The sequence below is a fragment of the Copidosoma floridanum genome, unplaced genomic scaffold (genome assembly GCF_036245765.1).
Source record: "Copidosoma floridanum isolate Cflo_tuat_1 unplaced genomic scaffold, Cflo_Japanese_pri ptg000007l, whole genome shotgun sequence".
Taxonomy (NCBI): Eukaryota; Metazoa; Arthropoda; class Insecta; order Hymenoptera; family Encyrtidae; genus Copidosoma; species Copidosoma floridanum.
In genome coordinates this window covers 8,197,319-8,216,252 of record NW_028321884.1, presented here as the reverse complement: position 1 = coordinate 8,216,252, position 18,934 = coordinate 8,197,319, and the positions used below count along the sequence as shown (strand labels likewise).

General features: G+C 34.4%; 3 protein-coding genes across 5 annotated transcripts; 1 reads left to right on the top strand and 2 right to left on the bottom strand.

The window, feature by feature from the left end:
- The first annotated feature begins 403 nt into the window (after nucleotides 1-403).
- Dbp45A (putative ATP-dependent RNA helicase Dbp45A) lies at nucleotides 404-2,237 on the top strand. Of its 2 annotated transcripts, XM_089588716.1 has the most exons (6): nucleotides 404-422; nucleotides 520-564; nucleotides 644-837; nucleotides 909-1,423; nucleotides 1,500-1,855; nucleotides 1,918-2,237. In XM_089588716.1, exons 2-6 carry the CDS (start codon nucleotides 561-563, stop codon nucleotides 2,187-2,189), a joined length of 1,341 nt encoding a protein of 446 aa, XP_089444842.1. In that variant the 5' UTR covers nucleotides 404-422; nucleotides 520-560; the 3' UTR covers nucleotides 2,190-2,237. The 2 variants fall into 2 exon arrangements, with proteins under 2 accessions (XP_089444842.1, XP_089444841.1); XM_089588715.1 differs by having other exon boundaries at nucleotides 413-564.
- A 345-nt stretch (nucleotides 2,238-2,582) lies between these two features.
- Nucleotides 2,583-6,426, bottom strand: l(2)k09913 (transmembrane protein 53-like lethal (2) k09913). Its single transcript, XM_089588668.1, has 6 exons — nucleotides 6,312-6,426; nucleotides 4,032-4,169; nucleotides 3,646-3,921; nucleotides 3,289-3,557; nucleotides 3,030-3,207; nucleotides 2,583-2,946 (listed from the first exon to the last, which is right to left on the bottom strand). Exons 2-6 carry the CDS (start codon nucleotides 4,128-4,130, stop codon nucleotides 2,806-2,808), a joined length of 963 nt encoding a protein of 320 aa, XP_089444794.1. The 5' UTR covers nucleotides 4,131-4,169; nucleotides 6,312-6,426; the 3' UTR covers nucleotides 2,583-2,805.
- Nucleotides 6,427-7,274: 848 nt separating this feature from the next.
- POSH (SH3 domain containing ring finger posh) lies at nucleotides 7,275-17,545 on the bottom strand. Of its 2 annotated transcripts, XM_014363930.2 has the most exons (13): nucleotides 16,856-17,545; nucleotides 15,485-15,941; nucleotides 15,279-15,393; nucleotides 15,117-15,215; nucleotides 14,860-14,996; nucleotides 14,298-14,784; nucleotides 13,891-14,216; nucleotides 13,459-13,811; nucleotides 13,223-13,386; nucleotides 12,962-13,113; nucleotides 12,391-12,528; nucleotides 11,444-11,554; nucleotides 7,275-11,359 (listed from the first exon to the last, which is right to left on the bottom strand). In XM_014363930.2, the coding sequence occupies exons 2-13, from the start codon at nucleotides 15,925-15,927 to the stop codon at nucleotides 11,176-11,178; spliced, it is 2,709 nt and encodes a 902-aa protein (XP_014219416.2). In that variant the 5' UTR covers nucleotides 15,928-15,941; nucleotides 16,856-17,545; the 3' UTR covers nucleotides 7,275-11,175. The 2 variants fall into 2 exon arrangements, with proteins under 2 accessions (XP_014219416.2, XP_014219417.2); XM_014363931.2 differs by lacking the exon at nucleotides 12,391-12,528.
- Nucleotides 17,546-18,934: the final 1,389 nt, after the last annotated feature.

Here is an 18,934-nt window from a genome sequence, read left to right as displayed (position 1 = left end):
AGCCGGGTCACGACACTACGTAAAAACGCAGAAGAGTGCACGAAAGCACGCACACAAGTTGCAAGGCAGACGATTTCTATTTCATTTACGTGAGTATACTGCAGCTTATAATTGTTACTTGTTACTCAAGTTATTAGTCAATTACAAGTCAATTAGTACTCAAGTAAATGAAAAACCTAGAAACCGTCTGCCGTGCAACTTGTTCTTATGCGTGCTTTGTGCTTAATAAGCACTGCTTATGCGTTTTTATGCAAATGTCGTGACCGCTGCTTCCGTACACGCTGCTTTTGGGCACGAGGCGCGCGAGCTTGAATTTGTCAAATATGTTCCAAAATTGGAATGATGTACTATTTCGGAACGAAACTGTCAAGTCTCTCTCACCTAACGACCTAACCTATGGTGTATACTTTAATTAGATACACGTGCGTTGATTTGGTGATGCCTAATATAGAAAATAACGTAGATATTTTTTTTAATTAAAGATAAATAATTAAAATATCCATATGACAACTTTTACAGATTTAAAGCTCAAAAAATGGTTAATAAAACAGTGCGATGCAATGGGTAATTTTTGCATAAATTTGTGTGTAATTAAACTTTGTTGTCTCTATTTTTGAAATATAATTTGACTTTTAATCACAAGGTTTGCACAAACCAACACCGATCCAGCAAAATTGTATTCCAGCTATATTGGAAGGTAGAAACATCATAGGCTGTGCTCAGACAGGTAGTGGTAAGACACTAGCTTTTGCACTTCCAATTGTTCAAACGCTTGCTGAGGATCCGTATGGCATTTATGCTTTAATTTTGACGCCGACTAAGGAACTTGCATTTCAGGTAATTGTTAAAGTTCTTGATATGTATTGCGTGTTGAGTTCTGCAACGTTGATGAGCCCTATTTTTGACAGATAGCAGATCAGTTTGCCATAGTAGGAAAGTCTATGAATTTGAAGAAATGTGTTGTGGTTGGTGGGATGGATATGGTAATCCAAGGACAGGAATTGTCTAGGCATCCTCATATTGTCGTGGCAACACCTGGTCGTTTGGCAGATCATTTAGAAAGTTGTGATGAATTCACATTGAAAAAAATCAAGTATCTTGTTTTTGATGAAGCTGACAGATTATTGGAAGATCACTTTCATGATCAGTTGTCTGTTATAAATAAAGCCCTTCCAAAGGAAAAGCAGATTCTACTTTTCAGTGCTACTATAACTGAAAAAATAGAAAATGTAATGAATGTCAAAACAAGAGATTTTTTTGTTTGGAATAGTAATACAGATGATAACATAGCCACAGTTAAGCAACTGGATCAAAGAATAGTGACTTGTCCAAAAGAGCCAAAAGATGCTTATTTGGTTGAAGTGATAAGGATATTCAAGGAAAACAACAGTGGATCAATTATAGTATTTACTGATACTTGCAAGTATGATTACTTCTACATCATAATAATAATATCGGTGTTACATGATAAATCATTTAATTGAAACTCAATTTTTCAGAGAATGCCACTTGATATCAGTAACGTTAAACAGAATTGGTTTTGATAATTTTGCTTTGCATTCCAAAATGAAAATGAGGGAACGCTTGGCTGGTCTGACCAAATTCAAGTCCAATCAAACAAAAATTTTAATTGCCACTGATGTGGCATCTCGAGGTCTTGATATACCCATCGTTTCTCTAGTTATCAATCACAACGTTCCAAATAATCCAAAAGATTATGTACATAGGGTCGGTAGAACTGCTCGTGCAGGAAAATATGGCATGTCAATTACTTTGGCAACGCAGTATGATTTGCATTTGATAGATTGCATTGAAAAAATGATTAACACTAAGCTCAAAGTGCTCAACGTCGATGGTAAGTTTATAAAATTTTTTTATTTTTTTTTATTTGTAACTGATTTTTGAACGTTTTTGTAGATCAAGAAATAGTGAATATTTTTACACAAATCTCAGTAACAAAACGCGAAGCTGAAATTGAATTAGACGAAGCAGATTTTGATGAAAAGAAAATGATCAACAAAAGAAAAAAATTAATTTTGGGAGGATGTGACCCACATGAAGCTGACGAAATTATGCAAGAACAAAAGGATCGAAGATTAAAGAAACCAAAACCAAAGCCAAAAAAGAAAAAGAAACTAATTATCGAGGAAAAGGAAAAAACAAATGGTGAAGAAAAAGAGTCTGATTAGCTTAACTTTAACTGTTACAGCTTACATACCCATGTACATTGAAGATATACAAATATACCTTTTTAATATTTTATGATAAGTATGAGTAAATTCTGTGATTTTTATTTACTTCCATTTGTTTTTTAAAAAGTAAAATATTCTTTTGTCAGACTGGACTTGTAAATAAATATAAAGTTGTTAATTAATGATGTACTAGGTAATAGGTGAGTAAGTAGAAACGAATTAATTGGAAAATGCGATGATGCACTGGCCAAGTGTTTGTGAGTCTCATCAGGTGGAATTGACACTACTAAATTAACAATTGTGTATTTAAAATTATGAAGGATGTTTTTAAATACACTACTTTGGATTTGTAAATAGAATTTTCTGGCAGCAACTATTGGCTTCATCAATGTAGTGTATAGTTTTATTTTATCGTACATCATTTGTAACGTACAATACGTCTGCAAGTACATGTTATGAAGTTGGCATTTATCTCTTTTACGAAAGTATATGTAAATGTAAATTAACAACACGATGGTAGGAAGTAAAAAAGTAATTATTATTAAATAACATGAAAAATCCTTTGTAAATTAAATCAACGGCAAATAAAAATTCGAAGGAATTTTTCATCTCTTCAGAGCCGGGCACGAAATTTTTCATCATTCCTTATGAGCTGCAGTTTGTTCAAGAAAGAGTAAAGTTCCGCTATGTACTCTTTAGGCTCGGATCGAAAATGTCCAACGTGGGGTGTATTTTCAAACAACTTCACATGCGTCTGAGAAACATTATTTAAAATTGTAGTATTTAAGTTTTTTTTTGTTTGTTTTATTTAAAAAAAAATCATTGCCATAACGTTACCTCCGTGCCTAAGGAATCCCAAGAATCTCGAACCCTCATGTTACTTTTGTAGGAACCGACGGGATCGGTCTTGCTGACGAAGAACAAAGCCGGCGAGCGTACCAAATTCAAGTGGAACAACTGACTGGATCTTCTGTAATATTGCGTAGCTTGTTTTTCAAAAGTTACCATGTGAAACCTGCAAAACAACAAACCGATCATTCAGCAAGTGACGAACGGTTCCTCTTATGTGGAGGATCAACAAAAACCGAGCACCCACTCAAGATACTTTCGCATCATGTTCTCCAGCACCCGATTGTTCGGGAACATCGCTTTGGGCGTACCGATCGTTATTTCGCTAATGTCAGCCGCGCTGTCCCACACGTGGCCGACAATACGATCGATCACCTGGTCGTATCTCTTTCGGTCCTTGTGCACAAAGTCGAGAAGCTCGCCCCACAGGTAACCACCGATGGAGAAGCCGTGCAGCAGTATGCGCTCGTAATGCTTGTTCTCTTCCAAGATCTGCAGCAGATCAAAGGCTGTAGCCTGTGGAAGCGCGAAAGAAGAAACAAATATTAAATATCTCATCTGTGAGTTCCAAGGGATTAATGTAATAAAGATCGTTGGCGCGTACTTTGGAGCCATTAACTGGCCACATTAGTTGCCAGGGATTGATCGACACCGTCACGACGTCAAAGCCCTGTTCCAAGTACAAATTGGCGAATTTCATGATGTGCGGCTTTTTCGACAATAACCAGCACAACAGAACTAGCAGGGGACGATTTTCGTCTTGCTTGAGACTGGTGATTTTTTTCGACTCCGCAACAATGACCGGCTCCTCCGTCAGCAGTTCGATGTTCTTGGTGAGCTGCTGAGTGTGCAAAAAGTTGCAAGCGACGAAGCCAAAGACCTGTGTGTGCGATGATTTTGCATTTTGGATTTTGTTTTTGTTTTTTTCTTTCAAATTTTCACACCATATATTATATGCCTTGAACAAAAAAAGTGAAACAACCGTCTTACCATGTTGTTCCGACCTCGAGGTCTCGACTTGGGAAAGGCGTATGCGCCAAAACGAGTCTTCGCAAAGCTGCTAAGGGCTCTCCGCAGCGCGTGTGCCATTTTTGGCCGATCTGCTATCTCTTTCACCCGCTAAGTTAGCTGAAACCATACAACGTGTAAAAATGTACATGACAAGCTGGACGAGTCGTTCCATCGGCTCTTTATTTTTACCGAATTATCAAATAAATATTCGCTGCAGTCTATAGACAACTAACAAAAGTTTGCTGAGATAACTTTTTTCTTTTTTTTTCTTTTTTACGAAACAAGCCTCCTCCGAATAGTGCGATAAGCGTCACTTGAACTCGTTCTGATAATTTATGATTGACTACTTTAATTGTACCTCAAGTTTTCTTAATGAAAAAAAAAAAAAAAAAAGTATTACGAAAACTGAAAAAATGTCGGTACTCCGAGCTGAAGAGCAGAATTCAACGATACAAAAAAATGTTTCAAGCACAAAAAAAAACTATTCTTTTCAGCGCGACAATTGATCTCTTTTGGCTCACGTGTTGGTCACGCTGATGAGCGACAAGTCCTTTATATATACACGTGAGGATGGCGTGCGCGAGAGCGCTTTTTACTGCTGATGGCAATGCTAGTTTTTTATGGAAAAAAATAAAAATAACACATGAGTGCCTATTATCTGGGTGTGATTTGCTGATAATTTTTTTCCTGGAACATGTTTTATGTATGTGCTCAAAAGAGAAGCTTTACAATCGCGTGTACACAACGAAAACCCGCGCATCAACAACCCGTTTTCTCTCCAAGTGTAAGTACTTAGTCAATCGTCACATAAATTCTGCTACCTTAAAAATTGTATTGTTTCAAATTTCTGAGAGAAAATGAGGTCGGTTTTTTTTTTTTTTTTTTTTAAGTGGAGAACTTATTTCGTTATATTTTTTTACCATGTTTAATTAACGCTGGAAAAATTTGTTCATTTCAGATAACAATAAATATTATCGGTTATCTTTTTTTTTTTTTTTTTTTTTTTAATAGCTTTGCTACAGCATACTATTGAAATGTATATTAATTTTAAGAAACTAATTTTTTGAAATTTTCAATAATTAATGAATCGTTTGAAACGTTTCATCGTTTTTATTTTTAATCTGTTCATTGATGAACATGTGAGAACCCATATTTTGATTGATAGTATACATTAGCGTAGGTATGTAAGATTAATTAAGCAAAAGATCTATAAACTCGTAAATTGTATTTGACTCGAAATGATAAGATATTTATTTATCGCCTGATCAATAATGTATGATTATATTTTAGCTAAATAGTAATCAACGAATTATTTATCGAAACAAATTTTGTTCGTCAGCTGTTATTTTATTTTTGGAAATCAAAGGAAATGTCTTTCTGTTAATGCGATCGAGTACATTCCAATACCAAACAATTAATAAGCCTTTAATTTGCTCATCGCGTAATTGAATTTTCACGCGCGTAATTTTGCATAAAATTTGATGAACACAAAAAATATCTATCATTTTTAGTACGAAAAATATTATTTCAAGAAATGTAGAATTCGTTTAAAAAAAACCTCCGCTAAATACGGTAGATAATAATTACTATGCCGTTAATGTAAAAATAATGATACTCTAACTGTTTGCAGATAATCGCTGAAACAAATTATTATAGCGAAACTAAAAGTCGGAGGTTCTTCAGAACGTGAATCGAGCCATGTAAAATTCAATACAAGACCCAACAATTGCTGAGCTATTCGGGACGTCTCGTTGGCAATTAAATCGAATCTTGCTTGTCCCCATTGTTGTTAATCCTTGCGCTCAGCTCTTCGATACTAATACAAAAGTTACGCATACCTCGCCATTATTATAAATAAAAAAAAAAGGTCAAAAAATAAATGTAAATTTCCGAATTTTCTGTAATTTTTTAATCAAATGAGACCACAGAGTAATTTATATAAATATAATAAGAAGTGATACATGTAATACCAGAGTAGTAGTCTACTGCTCGTTAAATATATACGTGCACATGTTAGTACTTAATGAAATATTTGCAGCACGCAAGTTCGAGGTTCGACAGACAGACCCTTGTGTATATACACACTCGCGGTTATACCTGTATTTATGAGATTGTGTGTCTTTCTCTTGCATCCACGTCTGCAAAACACATGCAATGATAAAAAAAAAAAAAAAAAAAATGAAAAAGAAAAAGAAAAAAAAAAAGAAAAAAAAACTTCACTTGTTTCGATTAAATTTTAAGGTGTTATTTTACACTCACGAGCTTTGCAACAGAGAAAAATTCTCTCCTGGTCCTCGTTGCGGAAGCACTTCGTTAACAACACTTCCAAGAGGTAAGTAGGTGTGCTGTTGGTAATACCTACCCAGCTGCACTACAAACTACAACTGCAGCTCGGTCTTTCTGGTGCGTGCTGAGCTTGTTGCCACTTTGCCTCACTCTCCTCTCCCTCTCTTACACTCTTCTCTTTATCTCTGTAGCTTTTACTGCTGCTACTTACTTACTTACTTATAGTGCTATACTGCTGCCGATGATGATAAATTTTCTTTGATACAAGTACACCGCAGATAACACACGCCTTCAACAATTCAACCCCTCTGTTACAAAAAAGATTGATACAATAGATTGTACATTACGTCATATGTCCAAAGATTCCTCGAAAGCATTCGCCAAAAAGGATTTTTATTCTGTTTGACAAATGTATTTATTTGAATTTTTAACTGTTGTTGTATAAATACATACAAAGTCTCTGTGTATTATTTATATAGCTGAAGGTGTTTTGTGGTACCACTATAGTGGGTTGGTTGTACCGCTACAGGGGGTTGCATACGTGTCAACGTCAACACATATATATATGTATCTCTGATTCCACAAAGAGAAACATTATCTGTATTAAATTCCATTTCATTTTTTTACACCTCAACTTAAACAATTTAAAAATTCGTGCAGTCATAAATTGAATTTATTCCACATTCGGCGTAAAAATAAAATATTAAACGGTAAAACCGGTGTACGTAGAATGTATGTTCTGGTTCCTCCTCTTCCTTTGGCGAATGTCCTTTGATGAACTTTACTTGTGCATTGCGTTGTATGAGGTATAGCATATGCGCGAGAAAACATTTTATCACGCAACTTAATTCATATTGATTATATTTTAAATTGTTAATAATAATAATATGTATGGTAAATTAATAAATAAAAGTAATACGAGTTCTTGGTTGCTTTCATTTATTACAGATATTTTACAAATACTGACAATAAATAAGACGGTATGGTTTTTTTCTTTATATTCACTCGTTTGTTCGTTTTTAAAAATTTTATGTGTACATGTGTAAATTTGTGCCTTCCACTTATTGTTATTTCGATTTTTTGTTCCGACCCACAACGCAGGCCACGTTACTCTGTTATTACTACTTTTCACTTTGAATACATTGTTATTGTTATTATTAAACGTTAAAATTAAAATTTCGCACTTTCATATTGTGATGTGTTATATATACATATGGGGATGTGTGATTTATGTTATTTATTTAGGTACTCGTATTATTGCTACCGGGTGAATTCAACACCATAAATGTCGCCAAAGTCGAGCTTCAGAAAATAACGAAAAGAAAAAAATTTCTCTTTCTTGACTAATAACTTGGTCGTTATGCCATTTAAACAGGCGCTACTGGTATACGTTTTATGCTATACTATTAATGTATACGTTAAAATTACGACGCGTCGCACAGTTTTCTCAACTTTTGTCACTATTATCATGATCATCAAATTTTTTTCTTCTTTCGTTCTTTCGAAGTAATAAGTTACTTAATGACTATTGATATCATTGTTTGTAATTTTTTCTTCTTTTTTTCTCTCAAATACATTTTTGTTCCATAAAAAACACTCATTGTTTATATATAGTCACATTTACAAAATCTAGACTTGTATTTCATGGACGTATTTTAAGGCAGCACACATCGGCGGGGATGATTTTTGTGGTAGGTATCAATTTCCTGTTTATATACGTAAATCATACTTGTGTATTTTAGATTGTGCTAGTTACAGAAAAATAAATACTGCACGTCAATGTTATTATTTTTATTCAGTTTTTTTTTGTTTTTTTTTTTCTTTTTACCAAGAAGAGTACTCGTTTTAAAAATTTTTCAAGAGAAATATTCAAGCAAATACAAAATGTATAAAAAAGATATATTTTATTTGCCGAGCATTTTATTGCTGGACAATTATCGAAAGAGGAAAATACTACATGCCCTCATTGGTGTGAACTGTACCTTTTTATTTAGCAACAAATATCGATATACGAATTACCTTTCGTTCAAATTAATTTTCTATCTAAATACTTCCTAGAATACTAATTTCCAAACTTCATGAAAAAACCACTAAAACAATAATTATTCGTCTTAAAAATATATTAACAAAAGTTTCACAGTTGAACATACTTCTTTTCAATAAATGAACAATTGATCGTATTGGTTACCTCAGTCATATATATATTACAAGAAGTCAATACTCGTATGACGTAACAGTTACACATTTCACGTTGTTACACGAATAAAAAATAATATACAAAAGACGAAGAAAGAAGCCATAAGGCTATAAAACTAATAGTTCAGACTCTAAAATCTCTTCTTTTTTTTTCTTTGTTATGCCACCTCGAGATATTTATTTTTACACAAGAAAATTTTTTTATCGATTAATAATGTCTCACGTACACTTACACCTACAAGATCGTAACTAAGTAAACGATATGTCATGATTAAGCCATTTAAAAAAATGTATCAAAGTTTATAAAAAATCATTTTGAATTTCGAACTAATTGAATAAAAAAAAACAACAAGTAGTCCAGTTCACATACAAAAAATTTGACAACTCTTCAACGTATCAATGGAAAAAGATTCATTATTTCCTTATAGTTAATTATATAAATAAAAAATAATTCTTTTTCTTTGAATAAACAATATCGTATTCAGTACCAAGTACTCACTAGTACGTTACGAAACTTGTGGACGAAAAATAAAATGATTGCACTGACGCGTTTTATGCAAAAACGCGTGAAAAAGACACGGAAAAAATACTGAGAGTGAACACTGGAAGAAGTTGTACATGTACACTATTTCAGTGTGTACGTGATAGTAATTTGATGATGCTGCTCGTACATAACGCAAAGAATCTTAATGAATATTTGTCGTAATTATTTAATGGTAAAAGAAACAATAAAAAACACTTCAAGAATAAAAGCTACTTATACGTTTGCAAAGAAAATTCAATCGCACAACAACGTAGCTTCTATCAAGAAATACTGTTTCAAATTTCTTTGATAAATTCAAAAAATACACCGCATTTTTAAACAAATGGCAGTATACAAACATTGCACGAAATACCAACAACGAGTATAATCGGTATAATTGCATTAAAATTACTACTTAATCGATTACCAGTCATGTTTGAATTATATTTTTTATGCGTATTCATGGCAGTTGATTTGTTAATTTTATTTTTCCTAACATTTAACGACGTCAATCGACAAAGATCGAGCAGTGGATTCCTATGAACTTTACTACTTTATTATACATTGTGTGCGCGTGTAACGTATATAGCTTTTTTGTTTATTCACAAAAAAGTGCTGTGTAGATACATACATCGTTTTTTTTTTTTTTTCTTTTTTTAATTTAATTGCTTTGGCTCAAACGAGCTGTGTGTGTAAAGGAGCTTTGAAACACCTGGTACCACCAAATAATTTGGAAAAATCTATCATTATTATAACAATTAAATGATTATTCTCTAAAAGCACTAAGAAAGGGATGACACTGACGAGTAAGAGTATGTTTCGTGGCTTGCTATTGTAGCTGTTAATTGAAATTGCAATGTTATTCTCAAAACTATTGTGTCACTAAAGCTGATGCGTTTAAAATCAAAATGGCATCTCGTAAAAATATTTTAGTAGCATAAATGGCGATGGCCACTTTGTATAAAACACAATATAGATACACTTTTGCACCCAATAGTTCCTTCGATTGGTTTGAACCGGTTATTTTTTTCCATTCCTAGAGCAGTTTTTAGAGGTGTGACAAAGATCTTTGAATAAGAATTTTTGTTCAAGAGGGGTGGTTTTTTGATGAAATAAGTAAAGGACAATTATGAATTTTACTGCCCTTGTAAAACAACTTTTTGACCTTGGACGAAAAAAAAAAAAAAAATCAATTCGGCGTTAAAGCTCGTACTAAAAATAAAAGGAACCAGCAAACCACCAGAAATGGTTAATGATCATTGACAAGCTCAATAAGCATGAAAATTACTTTTAAATTAAGCTTATTACGTAAAAGTGGTATGCATGTATAAAAATAAATCACTGGTATTGGTTTATGTACAAAAATAAAAATTAGCAGTTTTATTAAAGAAAACAAAAAAAAAACAGGAACTTATTAAGTTTACCCAGAATCATCAACAAATGTCAAATTCTGTTGCGTCATGACAAATTGTAAATACTTTGTTGAAATTTCGCTGTTACTGTCACGTTGGTTCATCTATCGACTACACGTTTTGTACAGAAAGTTAATTATAGGGGTGCCACGCCTCTGTCCTCTCCTAACATTAAGTTCTAAACACACGCACATCAGTTGCAACTGATGACGTACTTGATCGGCGACTTTCCTTCTTATCACGTACTTACGTCCAAGATTTTTTAAGAAACTATACCAGATTTTTAATACATCCATTGCGCCAAAAATTGTTTGATAAGTGCAATTTTCATAAATCTCTTTTTCGTTTGAATAAGTAATAAAAAGTAGAGTCAAACTAATTTACTAACCTTTGAGCTTGTGACTTGTAAATCACATTCGATCGTTTCAATTTATTGTTAAGAAAATGTTGCATCGCCAAAAGGATGAATTTCTACAAAATATTCAACCATCTTTTACTATGCTAAATAAAAATTACTCAAACAATTGTAATACTTTTCAATTAACAACAACCATGAAAACCAAATTTCATAGAATATCATCCTCATGAGAAATAAACAAAAATAACCGCAGATGATTGTTAGCCTTGTATGTATGTACAGCACGGATGAAGCGGCTCCTCATGAGTTCTTTGTTTAGATGCAAGTTTCCAGGAGTAAAGCTGGGTCTCAGAAGGCCTCGACGAAGCTGGCCGGGAAGAGCCCGGTGCGTCCGGTACGCTGTTGCGTTCCTTTGTACCAGCCGTCGTCCCGTTTCTTGTGTACGTAAATTATATCACCGACTCGTAATTCAAGCTCGAATTCGCTGTTTGGTGGGTAGGGTACGATACAACGAAATCGATAGACTCGCTCTCTGTAAGGCAAAACGTAGAATTTGCATCATAAAATATTGCTTGAGTGTTTACGTGTTCAGAGAGCTGAATAATTCGATACTGACCGATCCCTCGTTAACGATTGTTGCTTTACGTGTTTGCCAGTTCCTGCGTCCAGTGAATTACTTTTACGGTGGTGATTGCTCAACGTGCCCGTGCCACCAGATTCAGCGGTCCTGAATTTTTTTTAAAGTTTATTTTTGAACAACGCGAGATGTATTGTTCTTTTTGTAATAACATCCCTCCATGAACAATCTTGATTAGATCTCAAGTTTGAGAAAAAAATTTTACGTTTACAAGGGACAAAGCGTTTTTTTTTTTTTTTTTTTTTTTTTTTTTTTTTTTTTTCCCATGGAAATACATATTTTTGACCCCAACAATTAAGTACAGCAGTGGAATCGATGTTATTAAAGTCGAGGAGATTTGTCAAGGTCAATATTTTTCCAAAATAATAAGATGCAAATTTTATATTATAATTTCAAGATGAAAAACTCACCCACTATACATTTTTGTACTAATATGAGGGATTATAAATATATCGGTATAAACTTTTAGCCACTCACTGAATTATATAATTTGATGAAAGCTTGAAGCTTGAAACGTACATACAAATAGCATTATGGTATGTTTTAATGAAATCATTCATGCCACAGTGTTAAAAAAAAAAAAAAATCAAGACAACACTTTATGTTTGAATCGTGCGTTTTTATTTTGCATAAAAAACTTAAAACTGTGCAAGACAATTGATGTACAAAGAACACAAAATATATTCTCAATTTCAAAACTTATGCTAATCATAATGCAAAAACAAAAATTATAAGCTCATGTGTATAACATTGAAAAAGCTTTTAAGCAATTATATATTGCATTGTATTATATTATATCATACAATAATCTAAATGACGATCTAAAAACATTTCCCTACAGCCTAACGTTGCTTATCAATAAATGGCGTCCATAAGAAGGAAATAGAGAACGTACAGTACCACTGTGTACTAACAATTATACTAACCTTTGGATGAAACTCACGGGTAAAGATGGTCTCTCTTTGTGCTTAACTCGTTGAGACGGATACGCACGTTGATGTCCTGCTGCATTGGTTACAGGAGCATTTGCTCCTTGCAGCAACTGACTCGGACACGATCCTGATCTAATTTTTTAAGCAAATGGAGTAATCCCGAAAAAATTTAACTCCTCAAAGGAAAATTAGATAATTCTAATTTGAATAGGAAACTGCTTATTTGCTAGTAAACTTTTAATGATATTTCTATCCATCCTGTCACTTATATTTGTTTCTTTTCAAGTACGATTTATGCAGAAGTCAATTGAGTCATCAGCAAATATAACCATAGTTTTGTTAAAACACTAATTGCAAAAGCACACATAACATATAGCGCACAAGATTTCACGTGATCATGCAGTATGTAAAAATGCTCAATGAAAACCATGCACATGGATAGTTATTGCGTTTGATGCTGTCATCAGAAAAATATTAAAAAATAAAATATAGCGAGTATTGAAAACCTAAAGCTATATGACACAAGACGTGCATGATTACTCACAAATAAAGGCAAAATACTTACCTAACATGATTAATCGATGGTGATTGACTTGTGTTGCCGTCGTCGAATACTGGGTTATCCATTGAGTAAGTTGATGGGGGAGGAGATTTCGATTTTTTAATGATTGTAAAACGGCGCATTAATGATACACCTTTTTCTTTTTTTTCTTTGACCTTTAAAAATAAAAATAAAAAATTTAACACGAATAAAAACCGTAAGTACAGCAACAAACTAACCCAGTGGATAATGAGAAATGAAAAAAACCATTTGTAATTTTCTCACCTTTTCCGAAGACTTTGGCGTTGCAGCTGACGCAGATCCGCTCGATGAAGCCAATAAATGTGCATTACTAGGACTTTTACTGGCATCAGTAGTGGCACTTGATGTGCGACTACTGTTCTCAAAATTCGACATGAATGCGAGCGGCGGGTGCTTATGCGGTGAAGCTGTCATCATCACGTAAAATGATTACAGTTTATTCTTACTTTTTAATCAACACTGTGATTAAATTTCCTTACCGTAAGCGGTAGGCATAACTGCACTTTGGCTCCGACTTATCGAGGAGATCGGTATGCTTTGATCTTGGGCTAATCTAGGCGGACTTTGATTTTGACTGAGTTGCCTCGGCTGGGGCTGCCAAGCTGAAGCTCCGACCGACGCGGGACTCAAAGCTCGAGGTGGCAATTCTGGTGGGGGAAGCTTGTGTGGTTGTGGCGCTGGACCTTTGTTAGCAGCTGTAGGTTTAGTGTATGTAACAGTAGCTGTCATTGCTCTATTATCAGATGATCCGCTGCTCGATGCATTATTACTCGCCCCTGCAGTTACTGGATTAGGTATAGTGCTCGGCGATCGGCACACTGTTCGTTGGCATCTATTTCATCAGTAAGTAAATAAATTTAACTTTTTAAACTACCATATGAGAACTTGTGAGCTTATAATATTTTTCTTACGTCTTAGCAGGCGCCACGTAGTTGCCGGGAAAAACGCCGCATTTTTGAGTGCGATTGGCCGTACCCTTAAACCAACCATCTTGACACCTTTCCGTTACCATGTAAATACCACCTTTCCTTAATTCCAATTCATCAACTTTTTGCGGCCTATAAGGATAAATCGCGATATAGGCCGCAGGTAAATTGCTGTTGTTGCTACCCGAGGCTCCGCTTGATGAGGCAGTTGTTGAAGGCGCACTACTCGTCATCTGAGATGACTGAGAGATCACCAGATCACTGCTACCACTGCGTCTATGCCGAGGAGTCGGCTCACTGCTTGTACTCGTCTACAAGTTGCGAATTTAAAATTAATAAAATGATTTTCATCGAGTTCCTTGTGACAAACGTATTGTGTATGTTTTAACCACCTGGCTACTTGTTATCGCAGAATCGTCATTTGCTGCACCAGCAGTAGCACTAGCTGAAGCAGAGATCTCATCTGGATTGTGGAGAGCAGCGTCTACCGCTACACTCAAAATTTCAGCGCTGTGACGATGCTGGGGTGGTTGCTGCTGCTGATTGTTGATTGCTGTGAAACTATGCCTCTTTGCACTGTGTCGATTGTTGGAGTGTTGCATCGATGGGGCCGTGGGTGGCGACATTGCCGGACTACTTGGACTGCTTGGAGAAGTGCTTGAACTACTCGAGCTTGGGCTCGTCATCACGGGCGACGAAGTTGTTGTCGAGCTACTGCCCGACGAGACATTCGGACCTGATTCTGAGGTCGGCAGTGTAGTTTGTTGCCTAGGCTGACTCGACGCCTGAATTGTGCGTGAATGATCTGTGGGTATAAGCGGTGTGGTCTCTTCGTTCGTTGGTGTAGGTGGTGCGACTCTAGACGGTCCCGGTTGAGCACTAATTTAAGTAACAAAACATTTATTTTTGTAGTACTGCAAGGAAATAATTACATCAACGCACGCTGCTACTCACTTTGTCGAGAGTTTCATTAATGCTCTAGCAACGCTGTTTAGCTCCACAAAAGCTAAAGGAAAAATTCCTATTCTGTCAAGAAGTTTACCCTCAGCCCAATTCTCGTCGATTCTTCGAATTACGCTGATTATTTCTCCCTAATATAAAAGACAATTATTTTAGAGCTTATAACTATCAGTACTAATTTGAAAATAAATTCATTTTATACTATATAAAATCAAAACAAAACATCATAAAACAATTCTCCCGGTTTATACCTTGTTAAAAGTAAGACAGCCATCTTCTTCGTCGTTTGACATTCTGAAGTCATAGAGAGCTTTACACTGAGGAACATGTGGAGGTATGGGAGTCATCACCTGGAATTATAACATTTATAAATAGGATTATTTTTAATAACTGTAAATTTTTTTTAAACGTACCTGAACGTATGATAAAGGAAAAACACCATGACTTGTGCCACATTCTCCAAAGTACCAATTGTTATCAATTTTTTTCCTTAAAACAATAATATCTCCTTTTCTAAAGCTCAAATCTCTGCAATGAATAATAAGACACAAACATTGCAGCTATTTATCTGTTGAAAAAAATAATAACAGAAAATTAGTTTCAATATATACTAGCTTACCCTGGAACTTTAGAAACATAATCATAAATGGCATGGCCATAAGGTCTATTTTGCAAATGAACTTGTTTAGCAGCATTAACTTGTGCAGATTCAGGTGTGGCAACTGCAACTTGGGAACTTGGAGTCACTGTGAGACTTGTAGGAATTACTTGATGGCCACCCATTAATCTCTGAGGTGTACTGATGGTCTTGTTACCTTTTGGGGTGACATTTCTCATACCCTCTAAAATCCTCATGAGCAACACATTAGGTGGCAGATCTTCTATCTTGGCATTGACAAGGATTCTACACTCAGGACAACGTAACTCCCTATGTGTGCTCACTATTTCATCGAGGCACTTTTTACAAAAAGTATGCTGACACGGCAGTACTTTACTCGATGTGTCTAGCCTCTCAAGACACACCGAGCACTCTAATAGATCATTGAGCATACATTCATCCATGATTCTGATGATTACTGCAAAAAACAAAAAGTTTTTATAATTCATACGGTAAAATTATTTTTTATTTTAAATTGCAACTAGATTTTCATGTTTTATTATCTGTATTGATGTAGAACAGGTGTTTTGTTTACACACCAATTTCAAAATTAAAATAAAAATTATTTATTATTATTTTAAAATTGATAAAGAACTCTTTCAATTCAATGAATGTATTTACGTTATTTATTTTTTAAACTGATAAAAAAAAGTAACTGATAGTTGCAGAGTATTGTCACAAGTTGGTGGTTAGCTTTATCACCATATAATTTGATTGAAACATTTATTTTTTTTCTTTATCATCTTTCTTGGTAAACACAGAAAAGAGATAACATCAATACGAACGTGATTGATGAAATACAAATGTCTAATGTATACTTAGATAGACTAAATAAATATAAATAGTAAAAGAAAAAAAGTTAAGACACCAGCATTGCCTTGTTGTCTAGTTCTAAAAAAAATCTAAAAATACCCTTTGTTTGAAACTTTGCGAAGGTAAAAAATATTTTTAATCAAAGTAAAAACAATCAATGACAAAATCAATATATCATTAAAAATAAGTAAAGCTTTTTTTTATTTTTTTTTTTCAGTTTATAGAGGTCGAACCGGTCCGACCACGAGACCGAATTCCGAACGCTCGAAACACTCCAATTCTAGATAAAATGGTTGTTAAAATACAGTCAAGCAATGCAAGCAATTAAAAAAAATTATTTATCCTCGTCTGAGTTCTTGGTTATTGCTTAAATAGACATTAGCTAGTACACAACCTAACCGATGTAAACACTGGAGCGTCCGAGCCGTTTGGATCTCAGTCTCGACTGAAAATGCATCCTGGACCAGATATAGACCGCACCAAAAGCACAGTCATCGAGAGAAACAAAAGCAATCTCACCTGTCCAGCGACAGCAACAATGAAGCAACAAAAGCTGCCGAGTCCTTGACACCGATGATCATCCATCATCATCGTCTCCCTAAAAAGTCTTACGGCACCGCACACACTGTGATCGCAATAAAAAAAAAAAAGAGCCGCTCTTTTTGCTCAAAATAGAAAAGGAAGAAAGAGAGAAAAACCCAATCACTGTCTCCTGCTGATGCTGCAGAGATGAGATGACGAGAGAACACGCAACACACAGAAACTCGTGGTGGGTAAAAGTGAATCACTTTTGAAGGGACGTGGTGGAAGAGAGGCAGTCTCAAATTTTTCAAGACTTAGTATACCTGCTATATCCTCTTTCACTCTGTTATTTTCCTAATGCTCTTGTTCACTATATTTAAGTACAGCTTTAAAAAGCATCAGCTGAAAAAACCGAAAGCACCCCGGAGGGGAAACGCGGGAGCGGCAGCCACGATACGACACAACAGACGACTCCGAAATCGAGCTCCTAGTGTTAGTGCAATAGTGCACACACTATATACATAACGTTTGACAACATAGTGACAAGACAAGACAACAGTGATCTCGCAGGTGCTCACTGCTCAGAGAAGTTTAATGCAGACTCCAAATTTATACTTTGCCTTTGCTTATATATTTCTCTGTTGTTGCTCTCCGCCATTTCTTCTTCGATTGCTCTCGCTCAACTCGCTCTCTGTATAGCTCTAGCTCTCTTTATACACACCATTATTATTTTATACATGTATATACACACATATCATACATGCATGCGTATATTTAGATAAATTATAAATACATCTATTTTATAATTATCCGTCTATTGTTTGTCTATTTTGTTCCAACCATTTTTTTCTTTCTCCATACAAAGTCGTTTTAAAATTTTTGTTTCTCTAATTTTACCGTCTCTAGTTTCTAGTATTGTTCTTCATGTATTAGCCTTAAGTTGATTTTTCGTAAATTTTTGCAAATTTTGGAGCAATATCTTCTATGTATTACTTATATAGTACGCAATTCAAGTTTTTTTTATACTTGCGCATCATCAATAAGTTGTTAAAATTGGTTATTTAATTGGCATGAGCTGCGGGCGTCAATGTACATCAGACAGTCAAACATGTTATACTTATGAACTATTTAAGTAATAAATTAAAAAATGTTTATGGTGATTGTTATATTCTCATGTTATTGCTCTCATTAGTTATGAGCGCGAAACGCGCTCTTTTAAATTTTCAATCCAGGAAAATCTCACTTGTATGAACATTTCGAACGTCTCTCGCGTTGAGCCATGAGCCGTGTGGTACACAAACTGTGTTCCGCGCGTGACATCTCTATCTTTTAAATTATTAATTTCTCTCTCTTTCTAATATTACGCTTGAAAAAACGCTACATTCTGTGTGATTTTTTGTTTGTTTGTGCTCGCTTTGGATTTTTGATGGCAATTACTTTTTCCATGAAAGTTTCAATTATATTTTATTGGTAATGCAGAGCACTGACATTATCTACATTCCATTAAAAATTGATAACGACGGCTATCCGCTTTCGGGAAAAATCTCAGTTTGTATCTGAATGAAGGAATCATTCCAGTGGAACGTCTGATGAATAATACACCTGCTCGTGGGAATACTAACAGTGACAATTGTACATTTTTGTGCTTTCTGGATTTTTTTTTTTTTTTTTTTTTTTTTTTTAACGGAGTTTCAAGCAACATTTGAGTTGTTTTTTATATTATAGGTACTTGTTGGTTGCACTTATGACTGAAATGAAGAAAAACATATATTAATAACTTTTTTCTGTAATTTTGTAAGCATATTTGTAAGTGAAATGCAAATAATGAACACTTTATTAATTTGTTCAATCAATCAACATAGGCAATGCGCGCTTTACATACAAAATGTGAATTAGTTAAAATTAAATTATATTTTTAGTATTACTACATATTTAAACAATAATTAGTCAAATTGTCGTTTTTTCAGTGGTTTGAGGTAATGAAAAAATTTGCAGTACGAATGTATGAACATAGATTTAATCAAATTAAAAAAAAAAATTATTTCTACAATAAGGACTAAAAACGTTTTACTTTTT